General features: G+C 36.1%; 1 protein-coding gene across 1 annotated transcript; it reads left to right on the top strand.

Moving 5' to 3' along the window:
• The first annotated feature begins 3,991 nt into the window (after positions 1-3,991).
• Positions 3,992-15,046, top strand: LOC111477144 (calcium-dependent protein kinase 11-like). Its single transcript, XM_023121149.1, has 7 exons — positions 3,992-4,757; positions 5,768-5,911; positions 6,010-6,162; positions 6,276-6,391; positions 12,730-12,897; positions 13,103-13,327; positions 14,718-15,046. Exons 1-7 carry the CDS (start codon positions 4,202-4,204, stop codon positions 14,859-14,861), a joined length of 1,506 nt encoding a protein of 501 aa, XP_022976917.1. The 5' UTR covers positions 3,992-4,201; the 3' UTR covers positions 14,862-15,046.
• Positions 15,047-16,014: the final 968 nt, after the last annotated feature.

Here is a 16,014-nt window from a genome sequence, read left to right as displayed (position 1 = left end):
TCGTTGAGTTATTGACCCATAGAGACACGGTGAATTTTTAGTTTCGTTCTCGCTATGGGTGCATGCATACATACATATAAACACATAACGCACGGGTGAGAGTGTGATTCGTAATTATTTTAGTTTTATTGTTATTGTTATTTAGTTAATGACATTGATGGTATGAAATGGACAAATCTTAAGTGATTTGTAGAAGTTTATTAGACAAAATTCAAACGTGACGATTAAGATCACGATTGAAATTAATCTCCATCTAAGTGCATTACCAATCTTTCCAATCAATTTAATTCTAGTTCAACACACCAGTGGTGGTGCACTTTTGCCGTTAATGCGAACTTTAACTAAAAAAATAAGGCTCGACCCAGGTTAAGAAAATGCTGATGCTTTTGATATGGTATTCTCGGGAATTTGATCTAGCAATCTTATTAAAGAATAAGATTTTAAAATTTAAATTATCCAAGAATCTGAAAAACCATATGGAATAAATCCATAGGAATGTTTTGGAACGGACTACCTTATAATCAAGATCCAGAGTAAAGAGGAAGATCTTGAAGACAAATATTTAAATATTTGTTTATAATAAACGATCAAATAAGACATATATATTAAATTATAGTTTAGTACTAAATATCCTTAACACCCACATCGGTTGAAGAATGAAACGAAATATTCGTTATAAAGTGCGTGGAAACCGCTCCCTAACAAACTATTTCGTTATAAAATGTGTGGAAACCTCTCTCTAATAGACGTGTTTTTAAATTATGAGATTGATACGATATGGATTAGAGTGGACAATATCTATTAGTAGTAACTTGTTGCATAAGTAATAATTTAATAATATATTTTTGAAAAGACAATTTTAGATTTTGTTTTGATCCATAGGTCAATTAAGATGCATTAATTATTCTTATTTATTTTGCCACCTACTTAGTGTGGATTCCATAATATCTAATTAAAAAAATATGGTTAAATATAATTATAACACAAGTTTTTCAATAATTGAAAATAATAATTATAATTGAAATAATTGAATATACAATTTTATTTATTACTTAAAATAAAAAATTAAAAAAATAAATATTAAAATATAATCCTACTTCTAAAATTTTATGGGCATTTTTCAAACGTTTTGTTTTTAACTTTTAAAAAAAATTAAAATGTAACGACCCTAGCTCAATCCCACTACTAGCAGATATTGTCCTTTTTGAGCTTTGAATTTCCTCTCAAAGCTTTAAAATATGTCTACTAGAGGAAGATTTCCACAACCTTATAAATGGTGTTTTGTTGTTTTCCTCAACTAATGTGGGACATCACAATAGATTGATTAGCGGTGGGCTTGGGCTAGGGTTGTCCCAAATAGTATCAGAGTTAGGCACCATACTATGTGTCAGCCTTCTCGTTGTTCCCCAAAGGGGGTAGACACGAGGCAATGTGCCAGTAAAGATGCTGGGCCACATCACAATAGATTGATTAGCGGTGGGCTTGGGCTAGGGTTGTCCCAAATAGTATCAGAGTTAGGCACCATACTATGTGTCAGCCTTCTCGTTGTTCCCCAAAGGGGGTAGACACGAGGCAATGTGCCAGTAAAGATGCTGGGCCACATCACAATAGATTGATTAGCGGTGGGCTTGGGCTAGGGTTGTCCCAAATAGTATCAGAGTTAGGCACCATACTATGTGTCAGCCTTCTCGTTGTTCCCCAAAGGGGGTAGACACGAGGCAATGTGCCAGTAAAGATGCTGGGCCCTAAAAAGGGGTGGATTTAGTTGGAGTCCTATATCGATTGGAGAAAGGAACGAGTGCCAGCGANAACGCTAAGCCCCGAAAGGGGATGGATTGTGATGTTCCACATTGGTTGGGGAGTGTTAGACGAACACGACTCTCCACAATGGTATGATATTGTCCACTTTGAGCATAAGCTCTCATGGCTTTGCTTTGGGCTTCCCCAAAAGGCCTCATACCAATGGAGAGTGTATTCTTAGATTATAAACCCATGACCATTCCTTAAATTAACCGATGTGGGACTTTCATCATCCAACACCTCCCCTCGAACAAAGCACGCCTCCCCTTAATCGAGGCTCGACTCCTTTGGAGTCTTAGTCATTTTTGACTGCCTTCGTACCTTCGAGGAGGCTTGACTCCTTTTGGAGTCCTTTGTTCGACATTTAAGGATTTGCCAATCTATTGACACGGCTAAGTTTAGGGCATGGCTCTGATACCATGTTAGACGAACACGACTCTCCACAATGGTATGATATTGTCCACTTTGAGCATAAGCTCTCATGGCTTTGCTTTGGGCTTCCCCAAAAGGCCTCATACCAATGGAGAGTGTATTCTTAGATTATAAACCCATGACCATTCCTTAAATTAACCGATGTGGGACTTTCATCATCCAACAAGGAGGAGAACAAAACACCATTTATAAGGTTGTCGAAACCTTTCTATAGCAGATGTGTTTTAAAATCTTGAGGGGAAGTTGGAAAGAGAAAGCCCAAAAAAGACCATACAAGTTGTTAAAAGGATATTAATTTAACTTTTGAAGGTTGAAATGAAATTTTTGGTATTTTTGAATATTTTTCTAAATGGAAGAGTATTATCGAAACTTTTAAAAGTTGAACGGATTACATTAATTTTAAATTTCTAGTTTCTTAAGAAGGACGTTGCATCTTTTAATTAGTAGAGTTTTATTTAAATTACCTAAATAAATATGTTTTCGGGCTAATTATCGTTAGTTTTGGAGGTAACTACTTCGTACTTTATTTTAAAAATGTTATTGAACTTTCAAAACCATTTAAAAAACACCTTTAACTTAAAAAAAAATATTTAAAAATATCTTTAAAATTTCAAGAACCCTTTAAACTTTTTAAAAAATTTTAAAATATTCTTACCGTTAATACCATGTTGCAAAAATATTTATTAACTTTTAATTAAAAAGGGAGATAATTTAAGAGTTGCAATGAACGGTTTTCATTTATATATTGACAATATAAAATTTTTGAACTTTTTTTTATAAAAGTAAAAGGTATTAATGTGTTTTAAAATTTGTATGGATATTTTTTTAAAGATATTTTAAAACTTTTTAAAATAATTGAAAAGTATTAATATTTTTTTTTAAAATTTAAAGATATTTTTAAAGATATTAACGTTTTTCATTCAAAAATAAAAAAACAAGTATTTTTTAAATTTTAAGGTGTTATTGAAATTTTCGAAATTTTAGAGATATTTTTAAAAATAATTAAAAAATATTAATAAAACTTTTTAAAATTTAAGGTTATTTTTAAAATAAAATATTAACGTTTCTCATTAAAAAAAAATGAGTATTTTTTAATTTTTTTTAAAAATTAAGAGTATTATTAAAACTTTCGAAAATTTAGAGTTATTTTGAAAATAAATTTAGAGGTATTTTTATTAATACTTTTAAAAATAATCTAAAAGCAATACAATTATTTAAAATTTAAGGGTCTAATTCGATATTTTTATTAATATTTTTTAAAATAATTGAAAAGTATTAATAAATTTAAGACTATTTTTATAACAAAATATTTTTTTTATTCAAAAATATTAAAAAATAATCATAAAAGTATTTTTTAAATTTTTTAAAAAGAATTTTTATTAATACTTTTAAAATAACTTAAAATATTACAAAACTTTTAAAAATTTAAAAGTTATTACTTTTCTCATTGAAAAATATTTTTAAATTTTAAAAAAAATACTTTAATTTTTTAAAAACTATTTCTTATTAATTAAACTTAAATTAATACGGTTCCTCATTAAAAAAAAAAAAAAAAAAAGAGTATTTTTTAAATTTTTTATTATTGAAAAATTAAAAAATTTAATATATTTTGAAGACAAATTTAGAAGTATTTTTAATAATTGAGTGTAATAAAATATTATGACAAAACAAGGGAGGGGGAAAGTGGGGTCCAAAATCATCCGAATTATTGACGAACGTAGGCTGCAGGAGGAGATGGATTTCACCTCCATGATCCACGTGAAGGAGAAAGGACAAATTTGTTTCAATCCCTCTAGTTTCCACAATTTAATGCTCCTACGATCCTCCATGAAGTTACAATCGACAATGGCGTCCCAAATTACCGACACCCAGAATCAATAACCGTAGCAAACCAATCGTAGCTAAGAACACGATTCATTCCCAATCATCACAACCAAATTCGTTCACATTTCTCATCTGGGTTCGATCGATGGAGAAGCGAATCAAAGCCTCCCAATCGTCGTCCACGAGGATCGCCAGTTCGGTTTTGCCGTATCAGACGCCTAGGCTCAGAAATCATTATCTTCTCGGGAAGAAACTTGGGCAGGGTCAATTTGGAACCACGTATCTCTGCACTCATCGAGCCACCGGCGACCTTTACGCCTGCAAATCAATCCCCAAACGGAAGCTCACGTGCAAGGAGGATTATGAGGATGTTTGGAGGGAGGTTCAGATCATGCACCATTTGTCCGAACATGCTAATATTGTTCAGATCAAGGGGACTTACGAGGATTCTGTGTTTGTGCATTTGGTGATGGAGCTTTGTGCCGGTGGAGAGCTTTTTGATAGGATTTTGCAAAAGGGTCATTACAGCGAGAGAGAAGCGGCTAAGCTTATCAAGATTATTGTTGGAGTCGTCGAGAATTGCCACTCTCTTGGGGTTATGCATAGGGATCTCAAGCCTGAGAACTTTCTGTTCGATAACCCAAGCGAAGATGCTAAGCTTAAGACCACGGATTTTGGGCTCTCTGTTTTTTACCAGCCAGGTACGTGTTCCCATTGCCATGATATTTGTGTTTTTTTTTTTGCTTAATCTTTTGGTCCCATGTTTTATTTGTTGTATTGGTGAGTTGGACTCTTTTTGAATCTCTTTGGCGCCTTTTACTTGATTTGGGTCGTTAAAGAAAAGAAGAAGCGAATATATGATACATGCCCATTATTTATATATGCTTTTAGGCTCGACTTGCTGCAGAATATACTGATTATGTCCAGCCGTTTAGGTACCTTTATGAAAGCATAAGCTTGTAATCAAGAAGAGATGAGTATCAACTAAGGCAGCTTTGAGGTTTTAGCCTATGTTGTGGGCTTCCTTTTGTCTTCTTTGTGGAATATTGTTTGAAACTTTGGTGTAAAATATGTAGGTGTTGCCCATGATATAAAACCTTCCATGGAGGTTCATGTTTCTAAAAATGTCTGATATAAAATTGTAGGTGCATTTTTTAAGGACCTCTTCAATTTAACTACTGTTTTATCGACCGAGTATCGTAATTTGAACTCATGCATAAACACTTCAATCTTCATTGCTATTGCTAGTTTATTCTATGTAATGGCCCAGATCCACCGGTAGCAGATATTGTCCTTTTTGGGCTTTCCCTCAAGGCTTTAAAACGCTAGGGGAAGGTTTCCACACCCTTATAAATGATGGTTTGTTCTCCTCCCCAACCAATGTGGGACATCACATTCTATTTGTCCGTTGACATGTATTTAGATCAGGAATTAGTTTCACCCCTTGAAAATTTTCAAATGGTCAGCCTTCCCCAGTTGGTTTTCTATAACATTCTTTCAAATATTAGCTGCTAAATGGTAGTTTATGGTATTATTTTGGGTCTCTTTTCCTGACATAGGCTTTTGTGCAAGTTGGATTTTTAATTTGGATTGTTCTATTCAAGCTATATGCTTCTCCTTCTTTCTTCGGTTGAAGGTATGTTTTCTTATGAAAATATGTTTATTTTTAAAACTGCTATTTAGTTTTCTGTTTATGTATTTTTCTTTCTAGGACAATCGTTCTCTGATGTCGTTGGAAGCCCCTATTATGTTGCCCCTGAAGTTCTCCGTAAGCACTATGGGCATGAGGTTGATGTATGGAGTGCAGGTGTTATCCTTTACATCTTGTTGAGTGGTGTTCCACCTTTTTGGGGAGGTGCATGAGTACAAATCTGGACCTGAAATTGCTTTTTATGAATTTTTTCTTATTTTATCTCTGAGGTTATTTTTCTCTCCATTTCGTATCTCAAACAGAAACTGATTCAGGGATCTTCAGACAGATTTTATACGGTAAGCTAGATTTCAACTCTGATCCATGGCCCAACATTTCAGATAGTGCTAAAGATTTAATTAGGAAAATGCTCGAAAGGGATCCAAAGGAGAGAATCTCTGCCCATGAAGTTCTTTGTAAGTGATTTTAGACACTTTTGTAGGAACAATGTTGTTTCCATTAAATCAACATCGAGCTTTTTATATAATTGCTTCTGACTAACATGGATGGAGTTCTTTTTGGCGTCAAGGTCACCCATGGATTGTAGATGACACAGTTGCCCCTGACAAGCCTATCGACTCTGCAGTTTTGTCTCGGCTAAAGCAGTTCTCAGCAATGAATAAGCTGAAGAAGATGGCTCTACGTGTAAGATTAATTCTGTGTAGAGTTTGTTTTTTTCTATATAATCTGATAAACTACTCATTTACGGTGTGGTATGAATTTCATAAACGGATCTGTCTCACGGCTTTTGGATACATCATGCTGAGACAATGACATCAATGTTTAGGAGTTGGAGATAAACAATTGAGATGGAAAAATGCCAGCAAGTAAGAAAACGTAGAATATAGAAGAAAGTAGTAGAAGTGAAATACTATGCGCTACTGCTCTCACCTCTCTTCTACATTCCCATTCCCATTCCCATTCCGGGTCCTTTTTTCCTACATCAATGTATAGGGGCTTTGTTTGTGGGTTGTGATTTAGGCGTTTTTCCCTTACTTAGGTATCCATTTGGGAATCAACTTGAAGGCCATTTCTTTTTGGAATTTGTTTCTTTTCTAAAGCAGGTAGATTAACTCTTATTTGCTCTGTTCTGAGTGGCATTCCCATTTACTATTTCTCCCTATTTAGAGCCCTTTGCTTGGTTTGTAAAAATATTGAGAAGCTTATGTGCAAGTTTTTTTGGAAAGGGGTTGAAGAAGGTAAGGGAGCATTTGGTGAGATGGAAGGTTGTTGAGAAGCCTGTGTGGATAGAAATTGGGAATTTAAGGACTCGCAATGAAGCCCTTGGCTAAATGACCTTGATGCTTTCCCCTAGAGCTTAAGACTTTGGCATAGGATTATTGCTAGCAAGTATGGTCCTCACCCTTTTGAATGGTTGGATGGAGTAAGGACACATATTGGAATCTACGGAAAGTTATCCGTTATGAGATCCTCTTTTTCTCTCACCTTGTCCATTGTGTGGTGGGGAGAGGAAGGAAACATATTTCTAGGAGGAACAGTTGGTGGGGGATAGACCCTACCCTACGTTTCCTCGTCTCTATAATTTGTCCTCCTTTAAAGATTGTTTGGTGGCTGATTTCCTAGTCTGGTCAGGGAGCTCTGTTTTCTTTTATTTTCTTTTGGCTTACTTTGTTCGTTTTTTTGGTAGAGAAGCGGTGGATGTTTCCTCTCTCCTATCATTGCTTGAGCAATTCGAGTTTAGGATTGGGAGAAGGGATGTCCATGTTTGGAGTCCTAACCATTCAGGTGGTTTTTCTTGTAAATCCTACTTTCGATGTTTGTCGAACCCTTCTCCCATTAGTCTGTTTTATCTACTCTTTGGACGATAAAGATTCCATAGAAGGTTAAATTCTTTACTTGGTAGGTTTTACATGGACAAGGTTAAATTCTTCTCCCATTAGTCTGTTTTATCTACTCTTAGGATAAGTTTTCGAGAAAGTTGCCCTTGTTAGTTGGCACATTCTATTGCACTCTCTATCAGATGAAGGTACTAGTGATATGATTTGTTTGGAGTTGCTTCTTCCAGACATTCAGTTTCATGCTTGTCATCGTAAGGATACTAGTGATATGATCAGAGCCTCCTCTATCTGCCTTTTCGTGAAGAGGGATGATTTTATGGCTTCTTGGGTTGTGTGCTATTTTGTCGGATCTTTGGGTGAGAGACATAATAATGTTTAGAGGTTTGAAGAGGGATCCTTCAGATGTTTGGTCTCTCATTAGATTTCATGTTTCTCTTTAACTTTTGTAATTATTCTATAGGTTCTATTTTGCACAATTGTAGACCTTTCATTTATGAGGTCTTCCTTTTGAGGCCTTGTCTTTCTGTATGCTCTTGGATTCTTTTATGCATTCCCATTCAAAGTTGTTATTTCATATATATTTACTAGAAGTTTGGAGTTATATTATTTAGGAGTTTGGCTTTGTTTTGAGTAGGCATAGAGGTTGTGTAGAGATAATTGATGAGTCCCTTCCCCACCCTCCTTTAGCGACAAGTATCGTTTTTTGTGCAGGCCAGGGTGTGTGTTGTTTTGTGGGGCCTTTAGGGTGCGATGAACAATAAATTTTTAGAAAGATTGAGCCTTCTCCAAGTGATATTTGATCCCTTGTTAGATTAGATGCTTCCTTATGGGCCTCAATGATGAAGATTTTTATGTAATTATCTATTAGGTCTTATTTTGCTTGATTGGAGACCCTTTTTATAGTTGGTCTCCTCTTTTTGTGGGCTTTTCTTTTGTTCGCTCTTGTATTCTTTCATTTTTTTTCCCTCAATGAAAGCCTGATTATTCATTACGAAAGATCCTTTGTTGTCAACGCTTGGTAAGGAAAAGACTATCATTATAAAGTTATGCTGATGCTGCGAAAAAGAATCTGATCGGTAAGCTTCCAGGGATTTCTTTTTTAGAAAAATCAAATGTATCATTACCTTGGGTATGAAAGGAGAAAGAAGTGGTGAAAATGAATTTCAGTGCTTTGGTTGTTTCCCTCACAATAATTGGATGGAAATCCAAGAACCATTAGAAGATTATTTCTAATTCTCGATTTTGATCAATCGTTTCATGGCTGATAAGGCTTGTTAAGAATGAGAAGCTCTGATATCATGTTAAGAATGATGCTTTCTTAACATGTTAAGGATGTGAAATAGAAGTGGGATTGAAAGTTCATTCTTAACATGATATCAGAGCTTCTCATTCTTAACATGGTATGAGGGCTTCTCATCCTTAACATGGTATGAGGGCTTCTCATTCTTAACATGGTATCAGAGTCATGCCCTAAACTTAGTCGTGCCAATAGATTGGTAAATCCTCAAATGTCGAACAAAGGACTCCAAAAGAAAAGGAGTCGAGCCTCCTCAAAGGCATAGTAAAAAATGACTAAGACTCCAAAAGAAAAAGGAGTCGAGCCTCGATTAAGGGGAGGTGTACTTTGTTCGAGGGGAGGTGTTGGATGATGAAAGTCCCACCTCGGCTAATTTAGGGAATGATCATGAGTTTATAATCAAAGAATACTCTCTCCATTGGTATGAGGCCTTTTGGGGAAGCCCAAAGCAAAACCATGAGAGCTTATGCTCAAAGTGGAAAATATCATACCGTTGTGTAGAGTCGTGTTCATCTAGCAAGGCTTTGTTGGAATTGGAGGACAATGTTAATGCCAAATTTTGTGATGGAAGATGGAGGCTCTTTGCAAATCTTCATTTGAAAATAAAAAATTTGGTCAAGAGAGGAGCATTTTCATCCTGAACATGTTAAAGGGCATCGAAGATGGACTTCTATGTGGAATTTACTTTAACATATTGGGTAAGCATTTTTGAAGTAGTTGGTAATTACTTTAAGGGACTTGTATGCATTCCTTTAGAAACTCTAAATTTGATTGATTGTTCTGAAGCTTGTATTGAGGTCAAGAAAAACTTGTGCATTTTTTTCCAGCAGCTATTGATATCAAGGACCGAAAACAAGGGAACTCTTGTCTTCAATTTGGGGATATTACTCCTTTGGATCCTTGAACAATGATCGGATTGATATTTTATCTATGCCAGAGGACAATACTCGATTGATATCCTTTGTCCTATACTCGAAAAAGAAGGTCCATCATATCAAATCTCGAGGACGATACTTTGAATCCTAATATAATTGAAGGAATGTGTTCAAAACTCTTGGCCCCATTTGTATAGCAAGTTACTTTAACATCATCAGACCCTCAACATACTTAAACTCTCAATCCTGGAAAATCTAATCATCGGCTTATCTAAAGCAGTTATTCACTCGCCAAAAGATCCTACTACTAATTTTATTCTCCCTCACAATGTGTTGTTTCTAATGTGAATTTGACGTTAGCATGAGTAGCGTGGAATCAATTTCACAGGCTTTGGATCTTAATATGGATGTTGCTGATATCGAAGGCTCTTATTGAGAGGTTTTCGCTTCATTATCTCAAGATCGTAACAAGGAAACTCCTCATCCTCTTCCATTCTCAGTGCCTTACAAATTTTCTTCTCTCATTGAAGCTTGTGCACTTGAGTTGTGTAAAATTCCTCTCTTTTAAGGAATCCGTTAGTTACGCCGTATATTACTTGATTTCTTAGTGCTTTCTATTGGGTTGTTTAGCAAGGCTTGTGTGCTCTATATTCTTCAGATTGGCATTACTGATCAATTATCAGAGCTAAGGAACTTCTTGGTTTCTTTTGGAAATCAGCTGGATGGGTTCTTTTATCATCACTGTTAGCTTGTCTACGTAAGAAGGTTCTTGAAGACCAGGTTTTTGTTTTTCCTTCCTTGTGGAATCTTCTTGTTATTGGAAACTTGGAATGTGAAGTCAAGCAATTGGGGGGTTTCGGCTTATCGGTCTCGAGCATTTATTTACAGCATATGATTGCATGTTGTTCCTTTCGTTTTGCAAGGGGAACTATTTATTACTTTGGTTGGTGTTCCAAAGGAATTGATTTTGGTGGTTGTGCACGGCGGTGCATGGGAACTATCCGCCGCTTCCGTCTTACGGGATGTGCACGGTAAACACTCATTTTCAGTCATAAATTGGTTGGCGTTTTCAGCGATGACCTTACTTGAACATGATATGTTCTACAAGTTTTATACGTCCTTGAGTTCTAAGGATTTAAATTTCAGTGATTGTACATGGGGAGCATTCTTTTCCGTTGAAATAGGTAATTGGATTGGCTTGCATGAGGAGAATATTCATTTCTTTGCTGGTGATGGTTTTTTCAGAGCTTCTATTAATGGGTTTGAAGTTTATGCAAAAGATATCATTCAAGTTTCTAACTCTGTCCTGTACGGTTGACTACCGTTCTAACGTCTAATTAAAAACATAACTCCTATATATTTATCTTCGAATTGTTTTTCCCAATTTGTTCCTTGGTTTTTTCTTAATAATTTTGTTTGTATTCTTTCTCTAATTCTTTAATTATTAAGGTACTTTTTTAGTTCTAATTTAGTTCTAATTCAAAGAGTGGATGTGTTTTTTCCATATGAGTGCTATGATATTAGGAATTCTAAGTTTTATATATTTATTTATATTTAAAATGAGGCTTACGCCTCATACCACCTCGAAATTTATGAAAAGCCTCAAAGATGCATTTAGGCTTTTAAAACATGGGTTTGCAGTTGTTTCTTTGAGGCATATGTGTCGTCGAGGTCTTTCAGTTTTTCGGGTTTGTAGAAAGATGATCAAGGAGTTTCTTCTCCACTTGCCTTTTCATGATAGAGGGCTGTTTTTGTGGAAAGTTGGAGTTTGCTATTTTGTGGAGTCTTTGAAGGGTGAGGAATAATAGAATGTTTAGAGGGATGAAAAGATATTAATGTTTGGTCCCTTGTTAGATTTCATGTCTCTCTTTGGGCTTCGGTAACAAAGTTATTCAGTAAATCGTTAGGTTTATTATTTACTTGATTGGAGCTCCTTTTTGTAGTTTGACTCCCTATTTTTCTAGGCTGAACTTTTAACTACATTAATGTGTAACCGCCTAAGTCCACCACTAGTAGATATTGTCCTCTTTGGGCTTTCCCTTCTAGGTCTTCCCTCAAGGTTTTAAAACGTGTCTATTAGGGAGAGGTTTCCACACCCTTATGAGGGATGCTTTGTTCCCCTCTCCAACCAATGTGGGATCTTACAATCTACACCCCTTGGGGTCCCAACGTCCTCACTGACACACTGCTCGGTGTCTGCCTTTGATACCATTTGTAACAGCCAAAGCCCACTGCAAATAGATATTGTTTTCTTTGGCCTTTCCCTTCTGTGCTTCCCCTCAAGGTTTTAAAACGCGTCGACTAGGGAAAGGTTTTCACACCCTTATAAGAAATGTTTCGTTTTTCTCTCCACCCGATGTGGGATCTCACAATCCACCCCCCTTGGGGGCCCGCGTCCTCGTTGGCACACTGCTCGGTGTCTGCCTCTAATACCATTTGTAACAGCCGAAGCCCACCGCTAGCAAATATTGTTCTCTTTAGGCTTTCCCTTCTGGGCTTCCCCTCAAGGTTTTAAATGTGTCTATTAGGGAGAGATTTCCACACCCTCATAAGAAATGTTTCATTCCCCTCTCCAACCGACGTGGGATCTCACAATCAATAATAAATGTATTTCTTTTGAATAGAATACCAATGATTGGGAGGGAGTGTAAGAGCTTATCAAGGAAAAGTAGTTAGATAGGTAGTCGGTTTTGATCCATTGTTACTACTTCAAGTGTGTGCTTAAGAGAATTTCGTTATGCATAGATCGAGGTCTTTTTGCTTCTGGTTATACTCTTTTGTGGAGAGAACGGGACTCCCGAACTCCTAGTTAGTGTAAGTGCCCTTATTGACCTCACTACTTTGAATCACATCATAAAATATTTGTTCATAGATTTAAGTATGAAAGCTTGTTAACCATATTATAGCTCTATGCCTTTCATTTTAATCTCTAATCAAAGTTGTTATCTATTATTACATTTTTCTCATGGAAATGTGCATTTGTCAAATTTTTCAACCACCTGGTTGGTGCAGGTCATAGCAGAAAGACTGTCTGAAGAGGAAATTGGTGGCTTGAAGGAATTGTTTAAAATGATCGACACTGATAACAGCGGCTCAATAACATTTGAAGAGCTTAAAGAGGGGTTGAAAAAAGTGGGCTCTGAACTCATGGAATCTGATATCAAGTCTCTTATGGAGGCGGTAGATACTCATTGTTTTCCTACCTCATACCACATTATGCCAAATCATTGTTTGGTTGTTCATATAAACATTTAAATAGGGGCGTTCGACGATGGAGGCTGATTTAACGATAATTAAAACTTAACATAACCATATACTTTCTACAATGATCTCTACAGATTCTAATTGTTAACCTGTATTTTGTTGCTGCCTCATCTCTGGACAGGCTGATATAGACAACAGTGGAACCTTAGACTATGGTGAATTCCTTGCAGCTACATTGCACCTAAATAAGATCGAGCGAGAGGATAATTTAGTCGCGGCCTTCTCCTATTTTGACAAAGATGGCAGTGGTTATATCACCACTGATGAGCTTCAACAGGCTTGCAAGGACTTCGGTTTGGGTGATGTCCATTTGGATGAGATAATCAATGAAATTGATCAAGATAATGTAAGTCTTCATTTATTAACTAAATATTTCCTTATTATTATACTAGCAAGTTTGATTCCCTAAGTTTTTCTTTATTCATCACTACCTTCATGTTCTTGGTTTATTCAACTGCTTTTTCTGCTTACCATAATCCATAATTTCAACCGATTTAGACCAACACTGTTACTACTTCTTTTGTCACTCATTTTAATTCCGTTGTGGTACATTTCTGGCTTTAGAGGTGTCTGCAATTTATTTATTGCATATACAGATAACGTGTGCTCCCTACTCGGAAAGTTATATACTAATTAACTTGTTGTGTTGCCTTTTTTATTGTCATGTAACGTTGTTTTCAATCTTTCTGTCAACCTTACTTTCAAACTCTCTTTCAAAAATCTCTCTGCCCTCGTTTTCTAAAACTTTCTCAAAATGGGGCCAGAAGCTTGAGCATACGTTGCCCGGCCGTAGGTAAGGCGATGTGAACCTAAGTTGGCTTGACTTAATCAGTATTCGGAGTGAGTGCCGCACAATTACAAAAGTCTCCTGCCAAGAAAAGTGCGATTGTGAAAGTTGGTGTCTTGAAAATTGTACTTATTTTCTCACTTTTTTTTACCTCGAGTGTTCATCTTTTTCAATATAACATTTGCTCCGTACTCGGAAAGTTATATACTGTTTAAACTGTTGTGTTTCCTTTTTGCTTGGAGTCATATAACCCTATTTTCAATCTTTCTTTCAACCTTGCTTTCAAACTCTCTTTCAAAAGTTCTATGCCACTATTTTCTAAAACCTTCCTCTCAAAATGGGGCTAGAGGCTTGAGCATATGTTGCTCGGCCATAGGCGATGTGAACCCAAGTTGGCTTGACTCACTCAGTGTTGGGAGTGAGTGCCGCACAATCGCAAAAGTCCACTAACAAGAAAAGTGCGATTGTGACGGTTGGTATTTTTTGTATCATGGGTTTTCATCCTTCTCAAGATTACATTTGAATTCTTAGCCACGTTCCGAAAACACAAACAAGTTTTTAAAAAACTGCTGTTTTGTTCTTAGTTTTTAAACTCATATATAGACGTAGTGTTTATAAGCTTAATTCTTAAAAACAAAAAACCCGGGTTTCTTTGGGTTAGATAATAAAGCCTTCTTGGGATTAGTGACGGTGGACCATTAGCCTAATGCCAGGGTCTGCATATATCTTCCTATATATTTCTAGAATAAGGATTCTGTGCTGATAGTAGATCTGTTTCTTCATCTATACATGAATCAAATTGCTTGTTTCATCATATATCAGGAACGATGGATAAAGAAATCCATTTGTTTTCATTTCTAGAACAATGTCTATCTGTTCTTCCAAAAGTACTGCAAAAAACATTCTCGAACCCGAACTGCTGTTATATTCTCTATCTTTTCCTTTGCAGGATGGTCGTATCGACTATGAGGAGTTTGCTGCAATGATGAGGAAGGGCGACGGGGGCGTCGGGAGAAGTAGAACTATGAGAAACAACTTGAACTTCAATTTGGCCGACGCGTTTGGAATAAAAGACAAATCGTTAGCAAACTGACAGGGGGATGATGCTGCTGCCTAGGTTATGTAATTTGTATAGTTGGCTAACTGTCCAAGTGCAGAAAATACATCCCATAGCTTCATGATGATGAGCTTTTGATTTTGATTTTGATTCTTGCTTTAAATTATGCCTTATCTATTCTTTAAGTTCTTTAATGAGAGGACTTTGAATTTTCCTGACATTGCTTGTGGATTTCTAGTATGTTTGTTGATTATTGAGTTAAATGAGGCCGAAGAAGTCGTGCCGAAAAAGCTCGTTTTGATTTTAGAAAACTGCAAGATGAGTTCAGTTCTTATAGGAAAGCGATGTGTAAGCTGGCATCTTGCGTTGCTTCTTAAGTTTCCTGTTAGTAGACATTGTTCGGGTTTTCCCTTTTGGGCTTTCCCTTAAAAGTTTTTAAAACATGTCTGCTAGAGAGAGGTTTTTACACCCTTATTGTCAACTTCTCCCTACTGCAAGTCGTTGTTGTCGTCTTTTTTCTTATATCACATATAATATCAATTTCAATCTCTCAAATCTTGCTTTCAAAACTCCTTTTCGAAATCTCTCTGCCTTCATTTTTTAAAACCTTCTTCTTGAACCGGAGTTAGAGGCTTGAGCATACGTCGCTTGGTCGTAGAATGAATTGGCTTAACTCACTTGTTGCTAGGAAATGAGTGCTGCATAAAAAATGTTTCGTTCTCCTCCCAAACTGACGTGAGATCTCATAATTCACCCCCTTTTGGGGCCCAGTGTCTTTGTTGACACTCTTTTTCAATTGATAGGCACCTTAAGTTTAGTCAAGGAGTTGGCTGTCGTAAAAATTGATAGGCACCTTAAGTTTAGTCAAGGAGTTGGTTGTCGTAAATTAAGGTCGTTTGTGATGATTTTGCAGTTTAGGGTTTTTTTATATCTCCACGTGCCTTTCCATGAACCTATTAGGCGAGCTTGTATACGTATCTCACAGGCTTGATTATTGACTAACGCATGCTCATGCAGCTGAAAACTTACGAAAAAGAAATGAGTGTATAATACCATGGTGTAAGCTTATGTGCGTAATATAATGGAGAAGTAATTCATGCTTGTGTACGTAACATAATGATGCACACAGAACTTCCATACTTATCATGACATATTTGTGGTATTCCATACATGTGCATCATATATGGTA

The sequence above is a fragment of the Cucurbita maxima genome, unplaced genomic scaffold (assembly GCF_002738345.1).
Source record: "Cucurbita maxima cultivar Rimu unplaced genomic scaffold, Cmax_1.0 Cma_Scf00003, whole genome shotgun sequence".
NCBI lineage: Eukaryota > Viridiplantae > Streptophyta > Magnoliopsida > Cucurbitales > Cucurbitaceae > Cucurbita > Cucurbita maxima.
The sequence above is the reverse complement of the archived record's forward strand: the minus strand, read 5'-3'. Positions and strand labels throughout refer to the sequence as shown.

Excerpts from the sequence above, each read along its gene's own strand:
- LOC111477144 (XM_023121149.1), top strand. The coding sequence starts at position 4,202 with ATGGAGAAGCGAATCAAAGCCTCCCAATCGTCGTCCACGAGGATCGCC. Across the intron at positions 5,912-6,009 it reads TGTTCCACCTTTTTGGGGAG|AAACTGATTCAGGGATCTTC; the intron begins GTGCATGAGTAC and ends TATCTCAAACAG. Across the intron at positions 12,898-13,102 it reads TCAAGTCTCTTATGGAGGCG|GCTGATATAGACAACAGTGG; the intron begins GTAGATACTCAT and ends ATCTCTGGACAG.